At 47.5% G+C, this 25,306-nt stretch overlaps 2 protein-coding genes across 3 annotated transcripts in view; one reads left to right on the top strand and one right to left on the bottom strand.

Annotated features, from left to right (window-relative positions):
• Positions 1–25,306, top strand: part of FBXL13 (F-box and leucine rich repeat protein 13) — a 194,526-nt gene that overhangs the window by 76,266 nt on the left and 92,954 nt on the right. For both annotated transcript variants that reach the window (XM_075064574.1, XM_075064569.1), the window contains exon 9: positions 16,437–16,489. In XM_075064574.1, coding sequence (XP_074920675.1) covers positions 16,437–16,489 — 53 coding nt within the window. The remainder of the gene's footprint in view (positions 1–16,436; positions 16,490–25,306) is intronic.
• LRRC17 (leucine rich repeat containing 17) overlaps positions 1–25,306 on the bottom strand; it is a 43,764-nt gene that overhangs the window by 6,965 nt on the left and 11,493 nt on the right. The window contains exon 2 of the mRNA XM_032774535.1: positions 8,894–9,786. Coding sequence (XP_032630426.1) covers positions 8,894–9,659 — 766 coding nt within the window. The 5' untranslated portion in view covers positions 9,660–9,786. The remainder of the gene's footprint in view (positions 1–8,893; positions 9,787–25,306) is intronic.

Here is a 25,306-nt window from a genome sequence, read left to right as displayed (position 1 = left end):
TCACAACACCACTATGAAGTAGGGAAGTACTATTAATCTTGTTTTACAGATTGGGAACTAAGTAACAAAGAGTCTAAGTGACTTACCCAAGGTCACATAGGAAGTCTGTGTCAGAAAAGAACATTGGACTTGGATTTACCAAGTCCAGGGCTAGTGCCCTTCCTTCAATGAGCTAAATTCTGCTTAGACAGGTTTCTTACTCCCTGACTTCTTTTAAGGTCCATTGCATAGCCCACATAAGCAGCAGGTGGAATTTCAAATCCTGCTCTCAAAGGAGCACAGGCTGGCTACATGGTACCCCAGAAGTTATGGGGAGGCTGTGCAAGAAAGATCCAAAATTATGGCTTTAACACCTAATGCACCACATAGAGTGAGAAGGAAATAATGTGTCCTAAGAAAAGATTTAGCAATGTGCCTTTGAGGCACAGAAAGCTAGTAGTGCTAGAGGATGCATTATTTAAAATGTATAATTTTGTTGGCAGGCACTTTGATTTTTTATCAAGAGCTAGTTCTGTATCTATTTTTGGGAAAAAAAACATTTTATTTTGGCTCACATGATGATGTTTAAGAAGTAGCCACCGTGAATGCCTAGGGACAGATCCTCAGCAGATGTAAACTGTTAGAGTTCCATTGACTTTGGAGCTCTGACAGTATAACTAGCTAAGGAGCTGCCTCAGTGTCACTACTTTTCTTAATGGTTTATCAACCCAGAGGTTCAGCTTACTTCTTATGGTTTCCCAGAACTGTTTAAGAGTGTTTAATGGAAGAACTGTATCATATCAGACTTATTCATCTAGTTCCATTGAGATACTGTAGCATCATTATTTCTAATAACATTTTAAGATCAAAATTATAGTGGATTTTGTAATTTCTCCAAAATTTCCACTGAGATTTGATCACATACATGGAAAAATGTTTTCTTATCATACTTTCACACTGGACCAGTTTGTGTCTGAGTTCAGCTGCACTAACTTTAAAATCAGTGAGATAAAGAGAGTGAAAAACAAAAACAAAACTCTAACAGCATTGTAAGTAAGAAATGAATAAAAGTGAGGTAGGAGGAAAGGGTAATAGGGAAAATCAAAAGGAGGAAGTAGCCTTATAGGGAAAGAGTGGGGGAGGGAGGAGGAAGAAGAACAGGAATGAGCACTGGGGAAAAGGAGGTAGGAGGACAGAAGATTTCTCACATGACATACAGATTGTGTACACCATGTGGTCACAGGTGAAGCCTTTAATTTATGTACATTTCTTGTCTTCTCATACTGGCTTCTGAGCTTGTCTATCCTTCTTCTAGCCGACACAGACAGCAGCAAAGACAGAGTCTCCCTGGAATCAAGGGTAGAGGACAAGAACACAATAAAAGCAGGTTCTTTTTCGAGTGCTTGCTCATATCCATTCCAAGTAGGTGTGCGCGTGCCGCGTGCACGTTCGTTGGAAGAATTTTCCCCTAGCAACACCCGGTGGGTCGGCAGGCGCCCCCTGGCGTGGCGCCGTTGCGGCACCGCATATATACCGCTGTCGACCCGCCCGCTCCTCAGTTCCTTCTTACCGCCCGTGTCGGTCATTGGAACAGTGGAGTGCGGCTTCGCTGACCTCCCCTTCCCTAGCTCTTCACCCGTTTTTTGTCTTTCTAAGTTCATAGTTGTAGTTTGTAGACTGTTAGTTGTTAGTAGTTGTTTAGTTAGTTTACTGTCTATAGATAGAGGGCTGAGGTCAACCTCCTCACCTCCTGGGGCTGGGCTCAATGCTGGCTCTCCGATTTCAAACAGTGTCGGGCCTGTGCGCGGCCGAGTGCTGCGGTGAGACCCCATGGATCGCTGCCTGAAGTGCCTGGGGAATCCCACCTTACGGACAAGTGCCGTATTTGTAAGTCCTTCAAACCACGGCTAAAAGGAAGCGGGACTCTCGCTTGAAGCAGCTCCTGATGCGTGAGGCGGCCGCTGACGCCTGCAGCTTCGGCACCGAGTGTGCCGTCAAGTCGCAACCGGCCAGAGTTGCTCCATCAGCACGGAGGACAGCCGGTACCGCCCCTCGCCAAACACCTCGGCACCAACAGTCCTCGCGCAGAAGTCACCCGGCATCCCTCCTGTCCCCGAAGGCAAGAAGCCAAAAGTCCTGCGGCTGCATCTTCGGCACCGGAGTCTTGAGCATGGAAGACCGAGCTCGTCTGGCCCGCCAGCTGCCGCGGCACCGGGTGATTTCCCGCACCGTCAACTCCGCCAGCGAAGAGCCGACGAGTTCCGGTGCAAGACAGCTCCCGCGCGCATTGCCTTGGTTGAGCTCGCTGTTTTCCCACCACGCCGGAGACTCGCAACGGCGATGGGACACTGATTGGCCACTAGGCCTAACTCTCCTCAATACCCTGGCCACGCTGGTGCGGGTCCTTTCTTCGGCGGAGCCGGCAATGATTATGGCCAACGTCCACCGAGGCTGATGGACGCGCACCGTTGCGGTCGAGGTCCCGGCACCGCTCCCGTCGACGCGACCAGCATCCAACGCCGGCTCGCAGTCCCGGTACCAATCCCCTCCGGCGCCGGGTCGTACTCCGCGCAACCGTCCAGGTCGCGTTCTCCGGACCGTACTCAGCAAGGCGGTCTGGCTCCCGGCCTGTTCCCAGCAGAGTCGATCCCACCGTCGTTACACTTGGTCCGGTCGACCTCTCCGGCACCGAGCCGGTCGAAGGTCCCGGGCCCGATCTCAGCACGGTATGACTCCCGAACGCGTCTTCGCGCACGGGTGTGACGTCCGGTACCCAACCGCACAGACTGATCCGCTCCGCCCAGAGCCGTTGAGACACCCCTCGGGTTTCGTCCCGCCCAGACAGCTCCTCTAGATGGGGATTTGGAGCCCCACGGCCCGTGCCTCCCTGCATCAGGGATTGAACAACCAATGCAGTGTTCCTTCTGGACCCTGGGCCTACCACCAATGCCCAAGGCGCGATCCCCACGACAACGTCGCGGGTCAGCGGCTTCAGTCCGTCCGTAACAGAGGCACGATCAGTCCGTCCTCCCCCCAGCAGATGACGAATGTTCAGCTGTAACAGGACCCTGAGGCGCAGGCAGAAGCTGACCCCTCTCTGGAACAGAGTCACAAGCATGAAGCCAGTGGTCCGGGTCTCTCGTCCTCTTCCTCTCTGCCGGATTGAGGCGGTAGGGGTACATCACCCTCGGGCCGCCCCCCATCACCTTCGAGCCACAGACTTTCTCCGCCGTGTTGCGCTTGAGCATCAACCTCCAGGTGGAGGAGGTTCCTGACGTGGAGGAACCCGGCTTGTGACATTCTATCTTCCCGATGCCCCGACGATGTAGCCCTGCCGTTTTATCCTCCATCCAGGCTAAAGCGGACTCGATCTGGCAATCTCGCGTCCATCCCCCAACGCCAGAGGCGTGGAAGGGAAGTATAGGTACCATCTAGGGGTACGAATACCTTTACACCCATTCCTCCTTCCATGCTCTCTGGTCGTGCAGTCTGTGAATGAGAGGGAAGCGCCTAGGCCAAGCGAGCCCCCCCCAAAATCGCGGGAAAAAAAAGGCTAAGCGTTGGATCTACTGGGGACGCAAGGTTATATCTCCAGGGGGTCTACAGTTGCCGCGTCGCTAATCGCAGGCAGCTTTCAGCTAGTTCAACTTGTAATACCTGCAATCCATGGGCAAATTCACAGAACTGGTCCACGCTGGACTCCCGCCAGAGTTCCCAGAGGCCTGCTCGAGGAGGGGAAAAAGATCTCCCGGACCTCCCTACAGACCATCCCTCGATGCGGCTGCGATTTGGCGGCAGGAGTTGCATCAGGGAGTCCACAATGCGGAGAATATCTTGGTTGCAGGTTTCCGGCTACCTCCTGAACTGCAACACACAATTTCAAATACTTCCTTTGATGCCAGCGTCTTTTTTTCTGAAAAAAACGAGACCCAGCCCAAGCTCAAGACAGACCGTGTTATAATGCGTTCCCCGGGATGCACACTCTCGCAGACCAACGGCGGTCTTCTGGGCCAACCTCAACGCCCCACCCCCCACCACGCCCTCGACAGGCTTATAGAAGATTGTGGCCGTGGTGAACCGGAGACGCCAGTTCTGGTTCCTCAGGGGGCAGAATATGTCCGCCAAACCACGCCTGGGACCAAAGGCAAAACTTTTGAAGGTGGCAAGTCGAGAGGCAGATAGCACCAGTCCTTCCCCGGGACTCCTACGCAGTTTCCAACCGTCTTCTTCTTCCTCCAGGTGGGCCCGACTAACTCCGATCGTTGGGTCTTACGCACGGTGGAGCTTGGTTACCATCTCCAGTTTATTTCACCCCTCCCCGTCCCTCTTTTAGGGACCTCTCACGAGCATCTCCTCTGGCAGGAGATCTGCCATGCCTCTCGAAATCGGAGCCATAGAGGAGGTAACCTCTCAAGAACTCAGGGACAGGGTTTACTCCCGTTATTTTTATCCCCCAAGTCGAAGGAAGGCCTCGACCCATCCTAGACCTCCGCGGGCTCAAACGCCTTCTTAAAGAGTTGAAGTTCCGCATGGTTTCTGGGGATATATCCCGTCCTGATCCGGGAGACTGGTTCGCTGCTTCGACATGAAGGACGCGTACTTTCTGTCTCGATTTACCCCCACACAGACGCTACCTGCGCTTATGGTGCAAGATCGTCACTTCCAATCACGTCCTTCCCTTCGGCCTTTCACTGCCCACGTGTTTTCACAAAATGTATGCAGTGGTGGCCGCTTTCCTCCGTCGTCAGCGCATATGCGTCTTCCTTACCTGGACGACTGGCTTGTTCCGGGCCTCTGAGACCCCAGGTCGCCGCACACGTAGCTGTCATCACGGAGCTGTTCGAGTGTTTGTGCCTCATGATCAATTTCATGGCTGCATTTTGATCGTCTCCGAGAAGGAGCTTCTTGTCTGTTCTCTCACACGATGTCTCGGGTTTAAAGGGCTGAGCGCCTTTTTCTCAGGTCGCTGCCCGCCCTTTCTGGGACTCAGTTTGTTCGTTGTCGAGACTAATGGCCCGTTCGAGACTGCACCTGCTTCTCCTTGTACTTATCTGGAGGTGAGTTCTTGTAGCATTATAGTAGGAGACTTCAGGCTTCGCGCTCTTATGGTGGACCACCTTACGATATTTCACAGGGACAAGGTGCAGCTGCGCCGCATCCGCTCCTTTCCAGGTGTTTTCTTTTCACCTCAACCAAGAATATTCTCCGGTCTTTTTTCCTAAACCTCACGATCGTACGGGCACAATTTACACTCTGATACTTAGAGCATAGCTTCTAATTTGACGCACCAGACCTTTCCGTAAACGCCAATTTTTTGTCGCGTGCAGACAGGATTGAAGGTAACCCATTATTCTAGAGATTCGTCTTGGGTCACGCGTGCATTCGAGGTGCCATGATTTGCTCACGACCGTCTCAGGCGAGTGACTGCACATTCACCGGCTCAGGGCTCATCATTGTTTCGTAGCTCGTGCGCCGATCATGAGATATGCCGTGCAGCTCGTGGTCTTTCGGTGCACTCTACTGCCATTATGCCTTGTACAACAATCCAGGGCGACGCAGCTTGGGCTGTGTTTTGCATTGCCAGTGCCAATCCGACCCACCCTAGGTGAGGCTTGGATTACTACTTGAATGGATATGAGCAAGCATGAGAAGAAAAAGACTGGTTATCACCTTTGTAACTGTTGTTCTTCGAGATGATGTGTTGTTTCCATTCCACACCCGTCCTTCCCACTGTCGGGTAGCCGCAAGAGGAATGAGGAGCGGCGGTCAGAGGGGTTATATGCGGTGCCACAACGGCGCCATGCCAGGGGGCGCCTGCGCCACCGGGTGTGCTAGGGATTATTTCGATGAACGTGACACGGCGTGCGCACCTATTGGAATGGTATGAGACACATCTCGAAGAACAACAGTTACAAAGTGAGTACGTTTTTTCAGTGTGGTAGTGTGTCAGTCTGTGTCAGCAAAAGAATGAGGAGTATTTGTGGACACTTGGACTAACAAATTTATCTGGGGGTAAGCTTTCATGCTAAAACCCTTACTCCAATGGGTTTTAGCCTATGAAAGTCTACGCCCAAAAAATTTGTTAGTCTTAAGGTTCCAAGATTCTCGTTCTTTTAATAAAGAGTTATATATAATTACGTCACAGTAAAGAAACGGAAGAAAAATAGCACAGCAGGTGGCAGCATGTTAAAGATAAAAATAGCAACAGCACTACTTTGGATTTGCAGAAATTGGCAAATCTCCCTAAGTAAGACTACTTCCAACTTTGTACTGTTTTATTTTTATGTTTTTGTAAAATTGATGCATAACTGATGCAGTTGCATGGGTTTAACAGAAAGTTCTATCAGAATTTTTTGTTTTTCTTGGTAGTTCTCATGGAAAAATATGGAAATAAAAAGATAATAACCTGATTGGTATGTTTACATTCCAGATGTCAAGTATAGAGAGGTAGCCGTGTTAGTCTGGATCTGTAAAGCAGCAAGGTCCTGTGGCACTTATAGACTAACAGATGTTTTGGAGTTTCTCTTTTCACCTCAACCAAGAATATTCTCCGGTCTTTTTCCTAAAGCCTCACGGATCCCGTAGGAGCAGCAATTACACTCGCTGGATACTTAGAGCACTAGCATTCTACATTGTACGCACCAGACCTTTCCGTAAGAACGCCCCAATTTTTTGTCGCCGTGAGAAGGATGAAAGGTTCAACCCATCTCATCTCAGAGATATCGTCTTGGGTCACCAGCTGCATTCGAGGTGCCATGATTTCGCTCACGCACTCCCAGGCGAGTGACTGCACATTCCACCAGGCTCAGGGGCCTCATCGATTGCCTTTCTAGCTCGTGCGCCGATCATGAGACTATGCCGTGCAGCTCGGTGGTCTTCGGTGCACACTTCTCTGCCATTATGCTTTGGTACAACAATCCAGGTACGACGCAGCTTGTGGCTTGGTGTTTTGCATTCGCCAGTGCCCAATCCGACCCACCCCTAGGTGAGCTTGGATATTCACTACTTTGGAATGGATATGAAGCAAGCACATAGAAGAAGAAAAGACGAGTTACTTCACCTTTGTAACTGTTGTTCTCGAGTATGATGGGTTGCTCCCTTCCATTTCCACACCCGCCCTCCTTCCACTGTCGGAGTAGGCGGCAAGAAGGAACTGAGGAGCGGCGGCGTCAGCAGGGGTATATATGCGGTGCCACAACGGCGCCAGTGCCAGGGGGCGCCTGCCGCCACCGGGTGTGCTAGGGGAGTTTCGATGAACCGTGCACACGGCGTGCGCACACCTATTGGAATGGATATGAGCACACGATCTCGAAGAACAACAGTTACAAGAGTGAGTACGTCTTTTCAGTGTGGTAGGCTGTGTCAGTCTGTGTCAGCAAAAGACATGATGGAGTATTTGTGGACACTTGAGACTAACAAATTTATCTGGGGGTAAAGCTTTCATGGGCTAAACCCTTCATCCAATGTGTTTTAGCCTATGAATGCTATACGCCCAAAAAATTTGTTATCTCTAAGGTTCCACAAGTATTTCTCGTTCTTTTACAGTAAAAAGTTTATATATAATATACAAGTCACAGTAAAAGAAACGGAAGAAAAATAGCACAGAGGTGGCAAGCATGTTACAAGATAAATAGATAAACATCAGCACTCAGTTTTTGATTTTGGCAGAAATTGGCAAAATCCTCCCTAAAATAGACTACTTCCACATCCCTTTGTACTGTTTTCTATTTTATGTGTTTTTGTAAAATTGATGCATGAACTGAATGCATTTGCAAATGGGTTATACCACAGAAAGTTCTAATCAGAATTTTTTGTTTTTCTTGTAGTTCTCATGGGAAAAAATATGGGAAATAAAAAGATAGATAACCTGACTTGGTATGTTTACATCTCCAATGTCAAGTATCAGAGAGGTAGCCGTGTTAGTCTGGGATCTGTAAAAGCAGCAAAGATGTCCTGTGGCACCTTATAGACTAACAGACTGTTTGGAGCATGAGCTTTCGTGGGTGAATACATCCGACAAAGTGGGTATTCACCCACGAAAGCTCATGCTCCAAAACGTCTGTTAGTTTATAAGGTGCCACAGGACTCTTTGCTGCTTTTACAGATCTCCCAGATGGGCAACTATTTACTCTTCAGGTTCAGTTATGGCTCCTAAGACCCTGAGATGCACTTAGGGAAGGGAAGAAGCACTCTTCCAAGTAGCAGTACCTGGAAGCATATGACTTTGAAATGCCTCCTGGGCACTGGGAGGACGAACAAGGAGAGGCTACAGCTGTTCAAAAGGAACAGCTGGTACTTTCCACTATGCAGGAAACCTGGTACACATAGGGTTGGACGACAATGTCTTTCCACTGAGTCGGGCCCTTTCTGGGGCCTCTGAGTGCTGCTGGCAGTTCCCTGCTATCAAATTATGGCTACCCTTGTGCACTGGAAGAGGGGGAAGAGCTCCCTGTGCTCTTCCCTCTGTCAATGCAGTCACTTTGAAACAGCTATTATTTTGTTTATAGATTTATTGGCATATGTAAAAGTAGCTTTACTGGAGTAAAACCAGTCAAAATTGCCTCTGCTGCTACAATAATTTAAGTATGTGCTTAACTTTGTTGTTGGGAGCACTCATTGATTTCAGCTGGAGTATTCAACTGAATACTAATATTCTGCTAATAAAATTAAATACATGCAGGAGTTTTTGCAGAATTCGTCTCTAAAATGGAAATGAAATACTGCAAGAATTCCAGTTACACTCTTTATAATCACAAGAACAAAGAATTCGTTAGTACCATTTAAAAAAAAATAAAGCAAAAAATGTCTGGAACCATGCTGATTTTCTATAACCTACTTAACTAGAGAAGAAATATAACAGCAAAGAAGCAAGAACATTAAACTTTGTCACTGAATTAAAAATAGGTAAACAAACCTTTTCTTTTGCAATCCAATGTTTGTATGGGAAATACATAAATATGACAAAGAGAGGAATCAAATTCTGGTTTGACAACTTTAGGCTTTGTTGCTGCTAGATTTTTGGGGTCCAGTCTTTCCTCTTCAGTACATAGACGTTCAACTTTTATCTGCTTTAGCTTTTGATCTTTCAGTTCTATTGGGCTTACACACTTGGCATAATTTCCCAAGTTCCTGTTTGTTGGAACCTGCAACATTGTAATAAGAGTTTCCATCTCACAGGTGCAATGCCAAGGATTATCATAAAGACGCAGATAGTTTAGAAGGGGCATATAAATAAAAACTTCCTCTGACAAAATCTTAATCTGGTTATGCTGAAGTAAGAGTGTGGTAAGTTTGTTTAAACCAAAAAAAGCCTCACTTCCAATTTTTGATATTTCATTCTGTTGTAAATCCAGACTTTTTAATGTTTTATACTTGGAAAACATATTATTCTTCAGTTTGCGAATCCTATTTCTTGCTAGCAGCATGTGTCTTAAATCCTCAGGCCAATCAGGAGACACAAAAGTCAGTTTTCTTTCCTGGCAATCTAAGTATTTCTCATGAAGATAAGTATACTCATCACAGGGGAGGCCTGGGGCATAATGCTTAACAGTACTAGATGCTTTTCTTAAGCTGTTTGTCCTTCCATTATTTGCTTTGTTTCTCAAACTCCCATTCCTTGTCTTCCTAAAGTAGGCTGCTTTACAAAAGAAAAGTAGTATTATAATAGTAACCACTTTCATTCTGACATCCAGCTGGCTCCAATTACTTTCTGTGACAGCTGGAACAGTCAAAGTATTCCTTTGCAATGTAAGTTTGGAGCTAATATTGTTCCGGATCGAGGAGGTACAGCTGGTGGATGTGGAATCCCTGTGTAGGAAGAAAAGTGGAATATTAGAAAGTGTAAAATAGACATTTTCACAGAGACTGATACTTAAAATGAACCATTACAAAATGGTTCAGCCAGTGCATTAGATTCACTCAGAACTTGAAAATTTCTCGGACAGGGACATTAAGGTCACTTCTTATTGTTTAGTTGTTTTCACGCTCTCTATGATCCACTTTCATTCACTTTGATTAAATTTAGCAAGCTGTCAAAATACAGGGCTAGATTCTAGCTGGCTTTCGTTTAAGTGCACATACCGATTCAGGGGAAGGGCACAAGGATTCCTTTGCCCCATTGTGCCCTCTGCAGAAGAATCAAGCACAGTGTCAGTCCCTGGTACCATGGGCATGCAAGGACTCTCCCCTCCTAGCACACAAGGAGTGCATATCATCCCAGAGGAACTGGCCAGCTGGAGAGAGTGGAGAATGCCCTCATTCTTAAGGGATGGTAAAGCATGTGCATTCCTCCTGTGTTCTGTGGAGGCATAATCCCTCCTGGAGTTCCCTTTGGCTTTATATGATGCGGCTTTATATGTCCCTACTCAGGGCTGTGTACCAAGTATACAATGTGGTCATAAAATTGTACGTTGGCAGGGACTTGTTAAACCCTGAGGTTCTCTCATTATCTGCCGTTTACTCCTCTTGCATGATTCCAGCTGTTTGCTGGCCAAAGAGGGCCGGATGTGACTCCCCCTGGATCCTGTTCAGTATTGTTTATGAGTCAGCTGCATGGCAATGCATGATTCCCTTGGCCTGTGCACGATGTCTCTGCAGGATACAGAGTCCTTGTTGGTCTGAGAACTTTGAACAAATCCCACTTTTCGACACATACCATTATATGGTAGTTTTGTGTACCACTATACCATCACTGTGGTCTCAAAGGTCTTGTCTTCACTAGGAAAAAGGTGTGTTCTTAACTCAAGTTAACTAACAGGAGGTAAAATTATATTGAAGGCAGTTTTAGTTTATACATGAGTTAGAGGGTGCAATCGCATAGCTAGTGGGGTGCAGGTAGAGTGACCAGATGTCCTGATTTTATAGGGACAGTCCCAATTTTTGGGTCTTTTTCTTATATAAGATCCTATTACCCCTCACCCCCATCCTGATTTTTCACACTTGCTGTCTCATCACCCTAGGTGCAGGGGATGCAGCCACTTCCCCTCAGCACATTTTCCCAAAAGTGGCGCCTTAATTAGGGGTTACCATGGCACCAGCAGGCGGGGCCCACGCTCTGCTCTGAAGCTTGGCCTGCCGGGCTGGCAGAGAGAGGGCAGTGGCAACAGAGAAGGTTACTGGGCATGCTCAGTTCGGGTGAGCATGCTCAGTACACCCAAAGTAGGGAATTGGGAGCAGGAACTGTTTGTGTACAACACAATGTAACGTAACGACACAAACAGCTCCTGCTCCCAATTCCCTACTTTCATGACATGGCGTGGCCAAAGGAGCCGTGGGGGTGGGGTATGGCACGGCCGGAGGAGCCAGCCAAGGTGGAGGGGCGGAGCGGCTGGAGGAAGAGCCAAGGGGCCATGGCCAGAGGAGGAGCCAAGGGGGGCGCCTTTTTGATGTTTGCTCCTCTGCTCTTAGAACTTGGCTACGCCACTGAGCAGATGAAGATGAAGCTATGGGAAAGCCTGTAATTTACCTTGACCTTTTAACTCATGTGAGAACTACAAACTGTCTGGTCTTCAGTAAGATTTTACTTTGTGCTAGTTAACTTGAGTGCAGAACTCACCTTTTTTGCTAATGAGGATGCACCCAAAAAGTACGGTCTTTAAAGGGTAGAATAAGTCGCTGTCTCGTTATCACTGACCTATTTGTAATATTTCTTTATTTCGATCAGAAATCCAAAGTTTGAAACTTAGTTTTATAATAGAAAATGAAAAATGTTGTCTTTAAAAGTATAATTTAGTTGTTTCTTGCTAAAATAAAAAAGATTTATGCTGCTCCTGGATATAATTATTTTGTTGGCAAAGCCTCTGAATGGCTCCTCCGTTTTATTTCTGCACCTGCCAGCTCTCTCCTTATATCAACATTCTAGTAAAACACATAAACATCTTTAAAAAATGAACATTATAACTAGAGCTCTGTGAAATTCTTTTTATGTTTTATTATTTTTTGTGAATTTCTTTTGTTTTATCCAATAAAATGTTGTTTTATTTCTTTTTATTACATGTACATTAATATAATGTCACATGACCATATATAAATCAAAACAATGTATAAATCCCAGTTTATCTATACAACATCATTTATTAACATTACTCATTATTCTATGTCTTGAGACACTCACCAACCCCCACGAGAGTTAGCCAACCCAAAATACTCCAGACAGCTCCTTATGGTTCCCCCCTTGAAATTTACCTAGTACTACAGCTTCCAAATAACATCCACTTCTCCGTGCCCACTCAGTGACACAAACCTCATGGAACACCCAGGATCTTCCCAACCCCTATGACTTCCTTCACCAGTCCCTCCACCCCAATCCCCCTCTGTATCCCCAGGTTTCTCTATGCCCCATTATATATTCCCTCTTTCACACTGAACCTCAATCTCCCCAAGCCCCAGAAACCCCTTCCCATCACCCCTTAAATATTTTCCCTTCCCCATTGTGCACCATAACCCCATCCCCCGTTAGTCCCAGGGACACCTCTCCTATCCTCCTCCCCCATTGAGCCTCAACCCTCCCCCCATTAGCCTCTCTTCCATGAGAAAATCAGGGTCCTTCCCTGAGGGGTGGGAAGGCCTGCAGGGGAAGCTATAGAGTAAGCCAGCCCCATATTCACACTGGAACAGCAGCTCCTGTCCTGCAGGGCAGGACCCGGCTCCCCTCTCCAGCTGACCCTTGAGGTTACAGTACACTCAGGTTTGGCTCCTCTCTCCTTTTGAAAGGGGGCAACTGGGCCAAATTTGAGTGAGTGGCACTGCAATTCCAAATTTGACCAGCCTGCCCTCCCATTACGATGGAGGGGTGGCCAGGCCAAAGCTGAGCAGCATTGTGACCCCGTGTGCCAGGTCACAGCACCTGGAGTAGGCAGTTGGGCCCAACCGCATAGGGTAGGAGCTGCCGCTGCAGGCTGAGTTTCATGTTATGTCATTTTTATGCTCATTTTTGTTTTATTTCTTTATTTTGCATTTGCGAAATACATAGGGCTCTAATTATAATTACTGATTTTGACCATTACATTCTGTGAAAAATAAAAGGAATTTTATTTATTAGTTTTTGGAAATCAGATGTTCACTCTGAGACTAGGGTTGCCAGCAGTCCCATATTAGAAGGTACGTCCCTAATTTAAATAGAAAATTGCCTGTCCCATACTAAATCAGTGTGGAACGCTTTTTATCCCATATTTCAACAGCAGTGGGGCTGTACTCACGGATGCATCTTTCCACTCCCCTCCCAATCCTGGCCCTTGAGCGTGGCCCCATCTGCTTTCCCTACGCAGCACTGAAGGGCCAGGGAGGAAAGTGGAAAGATGCACCCTTGAGTACTGGCCCACTGCTGTTGAAATATGGGATAAAAAGCGTTTCTCTACCGACTCCAGCACTTGAGTGCAGCCCCATCTGCTTTCCCTGTGCAAGCACCATGTGGCAGGGCAAGTGGATGGGAATATGTGTCCTGGACCTGTACTGAAGGGCCAGGATCAGGAAGGGGCTGTGTCTGGCCGGGAGGGTCTGTACTTCCAGGCAGTGGTGAGCTGGAGCCGGTTCACAAGAACCAGTTGTTAAATTTAGAAGCCAGTGTAGAACCAGTTATTAAAGGGGCCTGGGTGGGCAAACTCCAGTCCGTGGGCCACATCCGGCCCGCCTGAGCTCCCAGCTGGGGAGGATCCCTCGACCCCTCCCTCACTTCCACCCCCCCACACACACACACTGAGCCCCAGTGCGCCGTGCTGCCGGCGCCAGCGCTCTGGGCAGCTCTGCAGCTCCTGCTGCTTTGAGCAGCATGGTAAGGGGGCCAGGCTGGGAGGAGGGGTTGGATAAAGGGCAGGTAGTGGTTGGAGGGGTCGGCAGTCCAGGGGGGCAGTCAGGGGATGGGGAACAGGGGATTGGGTAGGCATGGGAGGTCTGGTGGTCTTTCGGGGTGGTGGTGGATGGGGTCAGGGCAGTGAGAGGACAGGGAGCGGGGAGAGTTGGGTAGGGGGTGGGCTCCTGGGGGGCAGTTAGGGTAGGGGTCTCGGGAGGGGGTGGTCAGGGGACAAGGAGCGGGGGGGGTTGATGGGTTGCGGGTTCTGAGGGGGGCAGTCGGGGGCAGGACGTGGGTTGGGGTTGGAGGGGGGGAGACAGGAACGTGGGGCTTGTACCCACTGCATGGTTCCCTACCAGGTCTTCAGGGGGGCAGGGGGTCTTCACTCACTCCGGGTAAAGGACCCGCCGCCGAAAACCCAGAGCGAGTGAAGACGCCCCCACTGCCAAAGTGCCACTGAGGACCTGGTAGGGAACCGGTTATTAGGATTTTGAGAGCTCATCACTCCTCCCAAGTGTAGCCTCCTAGTGTGCAGAGTCTCTGCCAGCATCCCCAACAGAGTGCACAGCACTGTAGCGGGCAAAGACAAGTAATTGCAGCCTCCAGCTCAGCTCCTGGCACCCAAGCAGAACCTGAACAGGAATCACAGCAACTGCTGGCTCAGCACCTGAGGCCCTGGGTTCTCTGCTGTACCCAGATCTGGAGAGAGAGAAACCCTAGGAAGCGTGGAGATGGAAGGAAAGGAACTTGTCCCCAGAGGTTCAAGTGAAGACTGGGGACATCTGAAGTCTGTTCTGTATTTTTAAATACAATATTGGCAACCCTAACTCTGACTGATTGTTCTAATCATGGCCATTAAGACTGGGATGCTCTGTATTATTTGGAACTGTGCCACACAAGCTCCAGAAGGTCTCTGATACTGGCAAATCCAAGGAAAGTCCTAAATGGACAAAAGAGAAATCTGGGGGAATATAGCTAAGAAATGTGATTTATCTAAGTACTCCCTCCAGTTCCCTAGGACTGAATTGGGGAAAAAATAATAGTACTAAGCTCTGCCCACATACTACGCTTCACTCTGTCATGGCACCAACATGAGATACTACTCTCAATAGATTGCGCAGCTCTTCCTGACATGATATTTTCTCTTTCTTGTCCTGTATATCAAATGTTGACATTTTAATTGTTTTAATTAGGCTCTGGAGTTAACAATCTGTTTAGATGAAGTGGAGCAGTTCACACTGCTCAGAGATATTTTTTTCAGACTGTCTGCAGACTCAAGGAGATATCACTGCATCATTTACACTCAGTTCCCATTTAGAAGATTCTTTACAACCATAAAGGCTAGAGATTTAATTTTTAAAATAAAGGTTTAGATTCTGTAGCCAACGATGGCAACTAATATGAAGTATCAGCATACCTTAGTTCAGGTTCTGTTTTCCCCTCTGCTATCTGTAGAGGTGAGGAGTATTGTGGTTTTAGTATGGGGATATAGGGAGGCATAGAGGTGGCATGACATTCCTGTAGTCTACCAATCATGGAGCTTATTTTAACTGGATGGAATCTTTTGAGTTGGCAAGTCCCTCTTAACAGCATTGTGTTTTTTCTTTCAAAGGGCTTTTAGTATGATAGTATATCAAGACTTTAGCTGAGGTCATTGTTTTCATAGAGAGGAATGTAGAGGCGTAATGTTGGATTAATTTTTGACTGCAGGTAAAAACATATGTTTGGCAGCCCCTTTTTCAGATGTATTATGTGAGAATAATTATTTAAAAGATTTTCAAAATATTTCTTGTGATCGATATAAACATCTCATATTGAATCTCCCACATCAGGTGTCTGCCTCAGGCTGAATTTATTTATTTATGTTTTTAAAAAAATCAGAATCAGATCAGCCATTTCTGAGAATGAGAACAAGGAAAAATATATCGTTTGCCCTTGTTGAAAAAAAATCTGACAATTATTTAATTGAGAAGCTCTAGCAACTCAATTTGGCAGGAGAGTTGTCTTTGTATCAGATATGTGCCTTTTGCTGCTCCTGTGAAAATCAACCTGATTTTGGCCAAATTATAAGCCTCTTATAGTTCACACATTCTTAGTAGAGACTTGTTAGAGTTTGGCAGCTAAATTCTCTGAAGATTCCATGGTTTAGGGGATGAGGAGGACTTTCTCTGCAGTTGCTCTTTCTGGCTGCCAGGGGCTGCTGCAGTCTGAGGATCTGAGAGCAGGAAGACTATTTCCATGTGCTCTCAATTTCCTGTGGAAAACATAGTATATAATCATGTAGTTAAATATTGTGTCATAATGCACACGCACAAGAGAGGTGAATTAAGATTGGATGGGCAACCTTAATTCTGGCATTTCCTAACTTTTGAGTCCTTGACTTTATAAGCTTATCATTCTTTTAATATAATTTTTAATGTAGTATGGGACATGGATCATCATGCCTCAGGACATAAGCCAACCACTAAGTGATGGGGGCTGAAAACAACTTTTCTGATGAGTAAGTTATTCCATAATTGTCTTCTGCCTGGTTTCTTGGACTTTCTACTGAATCATCTGGTACTGGCCATTGCCAGGGACAGGACATCGAGGTAGATGAACTACTGGTCTGAGCCAGGGAATTCCAGCTGTTAATCTTTAACTCTAATATTAAGTTTATCTTTTATTTTAGGTGAATGTAAAAATTTGCAAGATTTGAATGTCTCTGAATGCCAGGGATTAAATGTAAGTACTACCAATTTTCTTCACAACATTTAAATTATATATAGGTGGAGATGGGATTTTCAAAAAAAGCACCTATATGAATTAGGAACATAAGTTTTGTTGGACTTATGCTCCTAATTCACTTAGGTGCATTTGAAAATGCAACTGTGGACTTTAATAATAGTCAGAGATACTAAATTAGGGTTCTAATTTTGTTTTATTCAGTGCCAGAAAAAATGGTATACGAGACATGGATTCTTTTTAATAAATGGCTTTTAAATCTTTACCAGTTATGGGAAAGGTTCATGGTGTACTAAGTGTTTAAAGTTGGCAAGAAATTCCAAGCCATTTTGTAGCATCCAAATATTTACTTACAACTACACTTTCTAATAATTTACTGGATAATGCATGTGGATATTTTTTGTAATTTTTTTTCCTAAATTGACAAGATAATTACAGCTAATATTCTTCAAAATTAAGTAATCCTGAACAGATACTCTCTCCAAGATTCTTATTCCATTATTGCATGGAGTTAGAAGTGTCCTCTTAAAGTTTCTAAACATTTCAGGAACCCTCCAGTGGAAAGGTGATGACAGATGACTAGGGAGGAGTGGGAAGACAGATGAGCACTAGTATAAAAGTATAAAAATATTGCTAGAGCATACAGGGGTATAATCAGGAAGGCCAAGGCACGACTGGAGTTGCAGCTAGCAAGGGATGTGAAGGGTAACAAGAAGGGTTTCTACAGGTATGTTAGCAACAAGAAGAAGGTCAGGGAAAGTGTGGGACCCTTACTGAATGGCAGAGGCAACCTAGTGACAGATGATGTGGAAACCGCTGAAGTACTCAATGCTTTTTTTGCCTCAGTCTTCAAAGATAAGGTCAGCTCCCAGACTGCCGCACTGGGCAACACAGTATGGGGAGGAGGTGAGGAGCCCTCAGTGATGAAAGAACAGGTTAAGGACTATTTAGAAAAGCTGGACATGCACAAGTCCATGGGTCCAGATCTAATGCATCTGAGGGTGCTGAGGGAGTTGGCTGATGTGATTGCAGAGCCACTGGCCATTATATCTGAAAATTCGTGGTGATCCGGAGAGGTCCCAGACAATTGGAAAAAGGCAAATATAGTGCTCATATTTAAAAAGAAAGAAAGAAAACTACAGACCGGTGAGCATCACTTAAGTCCCCGGCAAAATCATGGAACAGGTCTTCAAGGAATCCATTTTGAAGCACTTGGAGGAGAGGAAGGTGATCAGGAACAGTCAACATGGATTCGCCAAGGGCAAGTCATGCCTGACCAACCTGATTGCCTTCTGTGATGAGATAACTGGCTCTGTGGAGATGGGAAAAGCAGTAGATGTGCTATATCTTGACTTTAGCAAAGCTTTTGATATGGTCTCCCACAGAATTCTTGCTAGCAAGTTAAAGAAGTATGGATTGGATGAATGGACTATATGGTGGATAGAAAGCTGGCTAGATTATTGATCTCAACAGGTAGCGATCAACGGCTGGATCAACAGCTTGAGAGCCGGTATCAAGCGGAGAGGCCCAGGGGTCAGTCCTGGGGTTGGTTTTGTTCAACACCTTTGTTAATGATCTAGATCAGGGGTAGGCAACCTATTGCACGCGTGACGAACGTGGCACACGAGCTGATTTTCAGTAGCACTCACACTGCCCGGGTTCTGGCCACTGGTCCAGGGGGCTCTGCATTTTAATTTAATTTTAAATGAAGCTTCTTAAACATTTAAAAAACCTTGTTTACTTTACGTACAACAATAGTTTAGTTATATATTATACACTTATAGAAAGAGACCTTCTAAAAACATGAAAAGGTATTACTGGCATACGAAACTTTAAATTAGAATGAATAAATGAAGACTCAGCACACCACTTCTGAAAGGTTTCCGACCTCTGGTCTAGATGATCGGATGAATTGCACCCTCAGCAAAGTCGCAGATGACACTAAGCTGGAGGGAGAGGTAGATACACTGGAGGGCAAGGATAGGGTCCAGAGCGACCTAGACAAATTGGAGGACTGGGCCAAAAGAAATCTGATGAGATTTAACAAGACCAAGTGCAGAGTCCTGCACTTAGGAAGGAAGAATCCAGTGGTGAGCTGGAGCCGGTTCCCACCAGTTTGCAGGAACCGGTTGTTAAATTTAGAAGCACTTTTAGAACCAGTTGTCCAGCAAGGGCTTTTAAATTTAACAAAACCTCCAGCAGCTCCCTGCCCTTCCCCTGGCCCCAGCTCACCTCACTCAGCCTCTGCCTCCTCCCCTGAACACTCTCCTGGCTTCTCCTCCGCCTCCCCGGCTTCCTGTGAATCAGTTAATTGTGCGGGAAGCCTGGGAGGGCTGAGAAGAAAGCAGCGGCTTCCTGCAGGGGGGTGGGGGCGCGAGTGGGAGGAGGGCTCCAGGCACCGCACGGCTCCGGCATGGCCCCCAACCCCAGATGGCGCCTTTCCGGCCCCAGCTCCGACTGCGGCCCACCAGGGGGCGCAGCTCTTGCCCAGCCCCAACCTTGGCCAGGCGGCGCAGCTCTGGCCTGGCCCCCGGCCCCGACCTCAGCCCTTCAGCGGCGTGACGCGGCTCCGCCTGGCCTCTCCTGGCTGGCCCGACCTTGGCTCGGGCTGCGTCGCTCTGCTGCCCAATCCGGCTGTTTATTGCGTCCGGCCGCACCCCAGCTCCCGGCCAGGCTGCCACTCACCGCGCAGCGGCGACTCTGGCCTGGATCCAGCCTCAGCCCCGACCTTCAAAGCCGGTGGGTTTGGCTCTAGCCTGGCCGCTCGCCAGGCCCAGGCCCACAACTTCAGGCCAGTGCTGTGGTATTGGCCGGCTCTGACTTGGCCGGTGCGGCACGGCTCCGGCCTGGCCCTGCCAAGGCCCCGTCTCACTGGGCAGCGCGGCTTGCTGGTCCTGGATCCGCCCAGCCCCCCGGCCTGATTCTCGGTCCAGGCGGCATGGGCTCCTGCCGGCGCCCGGCCCCACCTTGGCCGATGGTGCGAGCTCCTGCCTGGACCACGGGCTCTGGCCCCGCCGGTGAAGTGCGTGCTACTGTACCGACCACCGTGGCTCCGGCCCAGCCGTGCGGCACAGCTCCGGCCCAGCCAGCCATGGGCCGGCTGAGGCGGCCCCAGGCTCAAGGCGCCTGCTCCGGCCCTGCTCGAGTCCTGTTAGCCAAGCACCCTTGCTCCGGCCAAGGCTACGCATCTAACCCCGGAGCGGCCCATCTCCAGGCAACGCGAATGGGAGCAGGAAGAGGTGTTGATAGGAGGCAGGATGATTGGGGGGCGGATTAGTGTCGGGGCAGTCCAGAGGCAGGGACAGGGATGTGTGAATGGGGCAAGGCTCCGGGGCAGCTCAGGAGGAGCAGAGGGTTGGATGGGCGCGGAAGACGGGTCCAGTAACAGCACAAATTAGAAATTGTAAAAAGGATGACCCCACAGGACAACTGCCCGGATACAGTACAAATAAGTCACCATCCAGGAGAGAGTGTTAGGGATTTGGGCTAGGGACTGGGAAGGGGTTGGATGGGGCAGGGGTCCTGGGGTGCCATCAGGAATGAGAGGGGGGTTGGATGGGGCAGTCAGGGGACAGAGAAGGGGGTTGGATGGAGCAGGAGTCCCGGGGGGGCACGACCCCCAGGGGGGAGAGGCACAATTCCCTCGTGGGGTGAGGAGGAGGGAACTGGTTGTTAATATTTTGGCAGCTCATCACTGGAAGAATCCCATGTACCACTACAGGCTAGGGACTGACTGGCTAAGCAGCAGTTCTGCAGAAAAGAACCTGAGGATTACAGTGTACGAGAAGCTGGATCTGAGTCAGCAGTGTGCCCTTGTTGCCAAGAAGGCCAACAGCATATTGGTCTATATTAGTAGGAGCATTGCCTGCAGATTGAGGGAAGTGATTATTCCCCTCTATTCTGCACTGGTGAGACCACACCTGGAGTATTGTCCAGTTTTGGTCCCCCCACTACAGAAGGGATGTGGACAAATTGGAGAGAGTCCAGCGGAGGGCAGTGGAAATGATTAGGGAGCTGGGGCACATGACTTACGAGGAGAGGTTGAGGGAACTGGGCTTATTTAGTGTGCAGAAGAGAAGAGTCAGGGGGGATTTGATAGCAGCCTTCAGCTACCTGAAGGGGATTTCAAAGAGGATGGAGCTAGGCTGTTCTCAGTAGTGGCAGATGACAGAACAAGAAGCAATGGTCTAAAGTTGCAGTGTGGGAGGTCTAGGTTGGATATTAGGAAACACCTTTTCACTAGGAGGGGGGTGAAACATTGGAATGGGTTACCTAGGGTGGTGGTAGAATCTCCAACCTTAGAGGTTTTTAACGTCAGGCTTGACAAAGCCCTTGCTGGAATGATTTAGTTGGTGTTAGCCCTGCTTTGAGCAGGGGATTGAACTAGATGACCTCCTGAGGTCTCTTCCAACCCTAAAATTCTATGATTCTGTGATTCTGTGAAAGGTGTGTGTATTATATCAACACTAGGTAGCCACCAGGCAATCCCTTCTTTTTCCTGTTCTCTGGAGGAGAAGCATTCCTTGTGATTCATGGGAAATACATTTTGTCTTTTAGTTTTCCTAAATCATTTTCAAATCTAATTGGCTCCTGTTAGATGTTTTCAATACCCCCTTTCTGATGAAAAATATTTTCTGCATAAGGTTGAATTTGAAACAAGATTATTTTTATGCCAGTTTGTATTTTATCTTGAAAACAAGGCCAATATTTTCTGTATATTGCATAGTTTATTAATACTGTATTAAACAGATATTATAGTATGTGTAGGAGAAGTTTTCTTATGGTACTTCATTTGTACTGGATAAAGTAATCTGTGGGCCACATCATCCACAGATAGTGTGAATTGGTATAGCTCAGTTGACTTCCATGGAACTATTCCTGTGTACAGCAGCTGAGGATCTGGTCTTATTTGTAAACAAGAACTACTTAGAAGTGGTCTTATTGGAACTATAAAATATCCTTCACTGATCATCACCAGTGGTGCAATATCTGTCATTGAAAAGGTCCTATTCTTCTATCAATAATCTTAATTTATCAAATTAAATCTGAGCTCTTGCAATTTAATCCTTCAATTCTTAATTTTATAAGATGTTAATTTTGTATATTCTTCCAAAATTCCTCTCTGACGTGATATGAGAAGTCTATCATAACCATCTTACTAACCTGCCAGAGTCTCTTCCTCCTGCTTTCAAGAATATCCTGCAGAGGTCTTGTTACACTAACTGGTTGGAGCGTAAAAATATCACTTAGATTTAGTTTCCTGTGACAGTAGCATATCTGATCATGCTGCATGTAAGAGAATCATGCTGACACTATTATCTTTAATATGCAATTACACATTCAGGTCCTTACCTAACCTGACATCTTGTCCGATTGAATTATCTTTCTGGTTTTGGACTATTAGACTCAAGAGAAGAGATTTTATGCAGGATTATTTACCTTTGGAAAACTAGTATGAAATGTATAATTGGTGTTCTTCAAAAGGAGCAGCCTAGTGGTAAAAACATTTTAGTTCCATGTTTACTGACCTACCTGTTTTCCCTCAATAGGTCTGTTTTTACTGTGGTTATAAAGTTAGAGTACCTCCTGATGGCTAAGATCAAAAGCATCAGATATTTTGTAATGAACAATATTCATACTTTATGAGAAATCCTGACTCCAATATGGAGAAATTTCTGGAAGCTTTGAGAAAGTACTTACTCTTGAGTCCATGCATATGAAACATATTAGTGTGAATCTATGAGGTATAATACCTTGAGAGAACAATGAAAATTACCTTTTTTTAGGATTCAGGGTTTAAAATTTCTTTAGCTCTGATTTTACCTTTTTTAAAGACATGAGCTGTAAAGATGCGTACTGTGATGGGACAAGGCCAGATGGCTACAGTAAAGTACTGAGAAACAGGTATGTTAGCCCCAGGCTAAACAAATCCCTAGGACCCTGGTAACCAAATGGCAGTTGCTCCCGGTTAATCAAGGCACCTGGGGCCAATTAAGATCTTTCTAGAAGGCAGTGGAGATAGCTACTTTAATTAGAACACCTGCAGCCAATCAAGGCAAGCTAATCAGGGCACCTGGGTTTAAAAAGGAGCTTACTCCAGTCAGGCAGGGAGGAGCCAGAGGAGAAGGAGTGTGTGTGAGGAGCTGGGAGCAAGAAGGCAAGGAGGTGAGAGTGAGAGAGTGTACTGATGGAGGATTTAGGAGACAAGCATTATCAGACATCAGGAGGAAGATCCTGTGGTGAGGATAAAGAAGGTGTTTGGAGGAGGCCATGGGGAAGTAGCCCAGGGAGTTGTAGCTGTCATGCAGCTGTTACAAGAGGCACTATAGACAGCTGCGATCCACAGGGCCCTGGGCTGGAACCCGAATAGAGTGGCGTGGAGGATACTTGGTGAGAAAAGCCCTACGTTGGTTTCCGCCAGTGCATACAATGTGTCTATGCGGAAACCAGCGGAACAAGGATCTCGGCGTTCGAATAGAGGAGCTATTATATACCAGATAGAGCTGTTTGTATAGAGTTGGGAGGTTTTAGGGGGAACTGCTTTTGGAGGGAGGCGCTTGGGCGAAGTTAGCCCGACCAGTGCTACCCAGCTTCACAGCGTCCAGGGCCTTGTGGGATTCGCAGGCTATGGCTTGCTCTTGCAGCTTGTTACAGGAAGTTGGGCCTCCCACTTATTTAACAAAGGCTGACACTAACAGAGCTACAATCACTGGGCCCTGCGCTACTGACTCCACGGGCGTGCCCCCCACGGCCTCCTCCAAACACCTGGGCTGAAGCTGGAGTAGAGGGCGGTGCCACGGTTCCCCCTAAACTCTCCAACTCCTGATCAGACACAGGATAAGCTCCTGATCTCCCAATTCGTGGGGTTCCACACAGAGGGGAAGTATGACTGAGGTGAGCATATCAGCCAATAAGCCAGGACCCACCAAGTAAGAGAGGAACTTTGTCAAAACTGGTGTTGTGGTGGGATATTTGGTATGCACAGCGCGGCAGAAAAGGAGGGTGATTTTTAAAAAAAAAAAAAAGGAGAGGGTTTTTCTTTTTTTTTCACCAGAATGGAAATGACATAGTGTGGGCACTGATACAAGCCACAGCGGCCAGCAGAGAGGCTACCCGTGTCCAGGTCAGCTGTCCAACAGGAGGCAGTGCGGCCGCAGCAAGAGACTAATAGCTGCTGTATGGACCAGGCTTCCTCAGACCAGAGCTATGTGCAGAACTGGTAAAAGCAGGTAAAGACCCTTAAAGAGCTGAACTGTGTCATGTGATGGGCGTGCTATACGGGCAGCCATTGGTCTGTAGAATGATTGCGGGAGGATGATGTAGAAGCATACTTCTGGCCTTTGAGAGACAGCCCTACGGGCAGAGCCTGACCTAGAGATCAGTGGGTCTGGCTCCTTGCCCATTCTGTGTGGGAGCCAGAAGCCTACCATGATCTGCGCTGAAGAGGCTGCAGCCTTACTATCCCAGATGAAGAGCAGAGATTACTGGCCAGATCTGGGGTAACCACCGCAGTGCAGGCCAGAGGTATCACTACGATGAGGTACCGTAGGAAGACAAAAACCGCTTGTCCAACTGTATGACCTCATCCATCTTTGCACGAAAGTGGTTTTGCAAACGAGTCCTGGAGTCCAGAAGAGATACTAGAGGTTCTGATCATCGACTGATACATGAGGGAACTGCCACCAGATCTCCGCAAGATCGCAAAGGGTCAGCCATCCTTGAACCGATCCGTCCACCATATATGGGTAGATGTCAGATGAGATGATCACGCTGGTAGAAATGACGCATGAAGCCAGGAAATTGACCCGACTACCAAGGAAAGCCCCTTTTGTAGCAAACACCAACCCCAACCCTGGAAGGTGGGGCAGCCAAACCCCTGGAGAGTCCTAGGTGGAGGAAGAGGGGGGCAAACCGTGGGAGGGACCCAGAAGGAAGGATTGGGCCTGAGTGGGGGGAACCTGAGACTAAACCCCCTAAAGTGGGAAACCTGATGATAAACCCTATACCACATGATAGTTGGGAATGATTAAGAAAATTTAGATATTTTATGTCTGGGGACTAGATACGCCAGTTGTCCCGCATCGAGAGCCTTGCAATTAATTTGGGGATGGCGTCCTTTGCTCCCTTTCACTTGTGGCGTCATGTACCTGCATAACTACACCCGCCAGTGAAGTTAATGGAGTAAGAGACTACAGACGTGTGGATCTGGGATTGTATACCTTATATCGAGTAAGCTGGTAAAAAGTAGCAGCCGATCAAGCCAAGAGACTAAGGTGACATGCATGCATGGGGCCATGAGTCATCTCCCCACCTCCGTGGGACGAGGTTCAGGGGAACTCCCATTTGAGGTGTTCACAGTGGGCATCTGTTCCTGAAACTCTCGAAATATCCTGATAGTCATTGGGAGGACTATCAGGGTTTTGATAATATTACTCCCCAGAGAGGGCCCTGGAGGGAATGGGACCCTGTTGCCGCGAGACTCATCGTTGGGCGTAATGTCAACCCCCAATGGTTTTCAGGTGTTCTCAGGATCTACTTCTCAGCCCCAAATAAGGCCTGGAAGACAAAAAGGACGAAAGAAAGGGAAGGCCGCAAGGCCTTGCGGAACCCAGATCCTGACCCAGGCCAGATAGACAACGCTAGTAGGGAGAATGGACCGAGCAGCCAATCAGAGAAATTCACACGGAAGGTGAGCAGAGTGGCCCCAGCCATGCGGTGAATGATCCTGTTGGAAGAACAGAAGCTAGGGCCCCTTGGACTCAGAGGCAGTGAGTCACTGGGAGAGAGACTCGTTCAGGAGGGACCAGAGACCATGAT

Source organism: Chelonoidis abingdonii, chromosome 1 (genome assembly GCF_003597395.2).
Source record: "Chelonoidis abingdonii isolate Lonesome George chromosome 1, CheloAbing_2.0, whole genome shotgun sequence".
NCBI classification, from domain to species: domain Eukaryota; kingdom Metazoa; phylum Chordata; order Testudines; family Testudinidae; genus Chelonoidis; species Chelonoidis abingdonii.
This window is presented reverse-complemented; position numbering and strand designations above follow the sequence as displayed.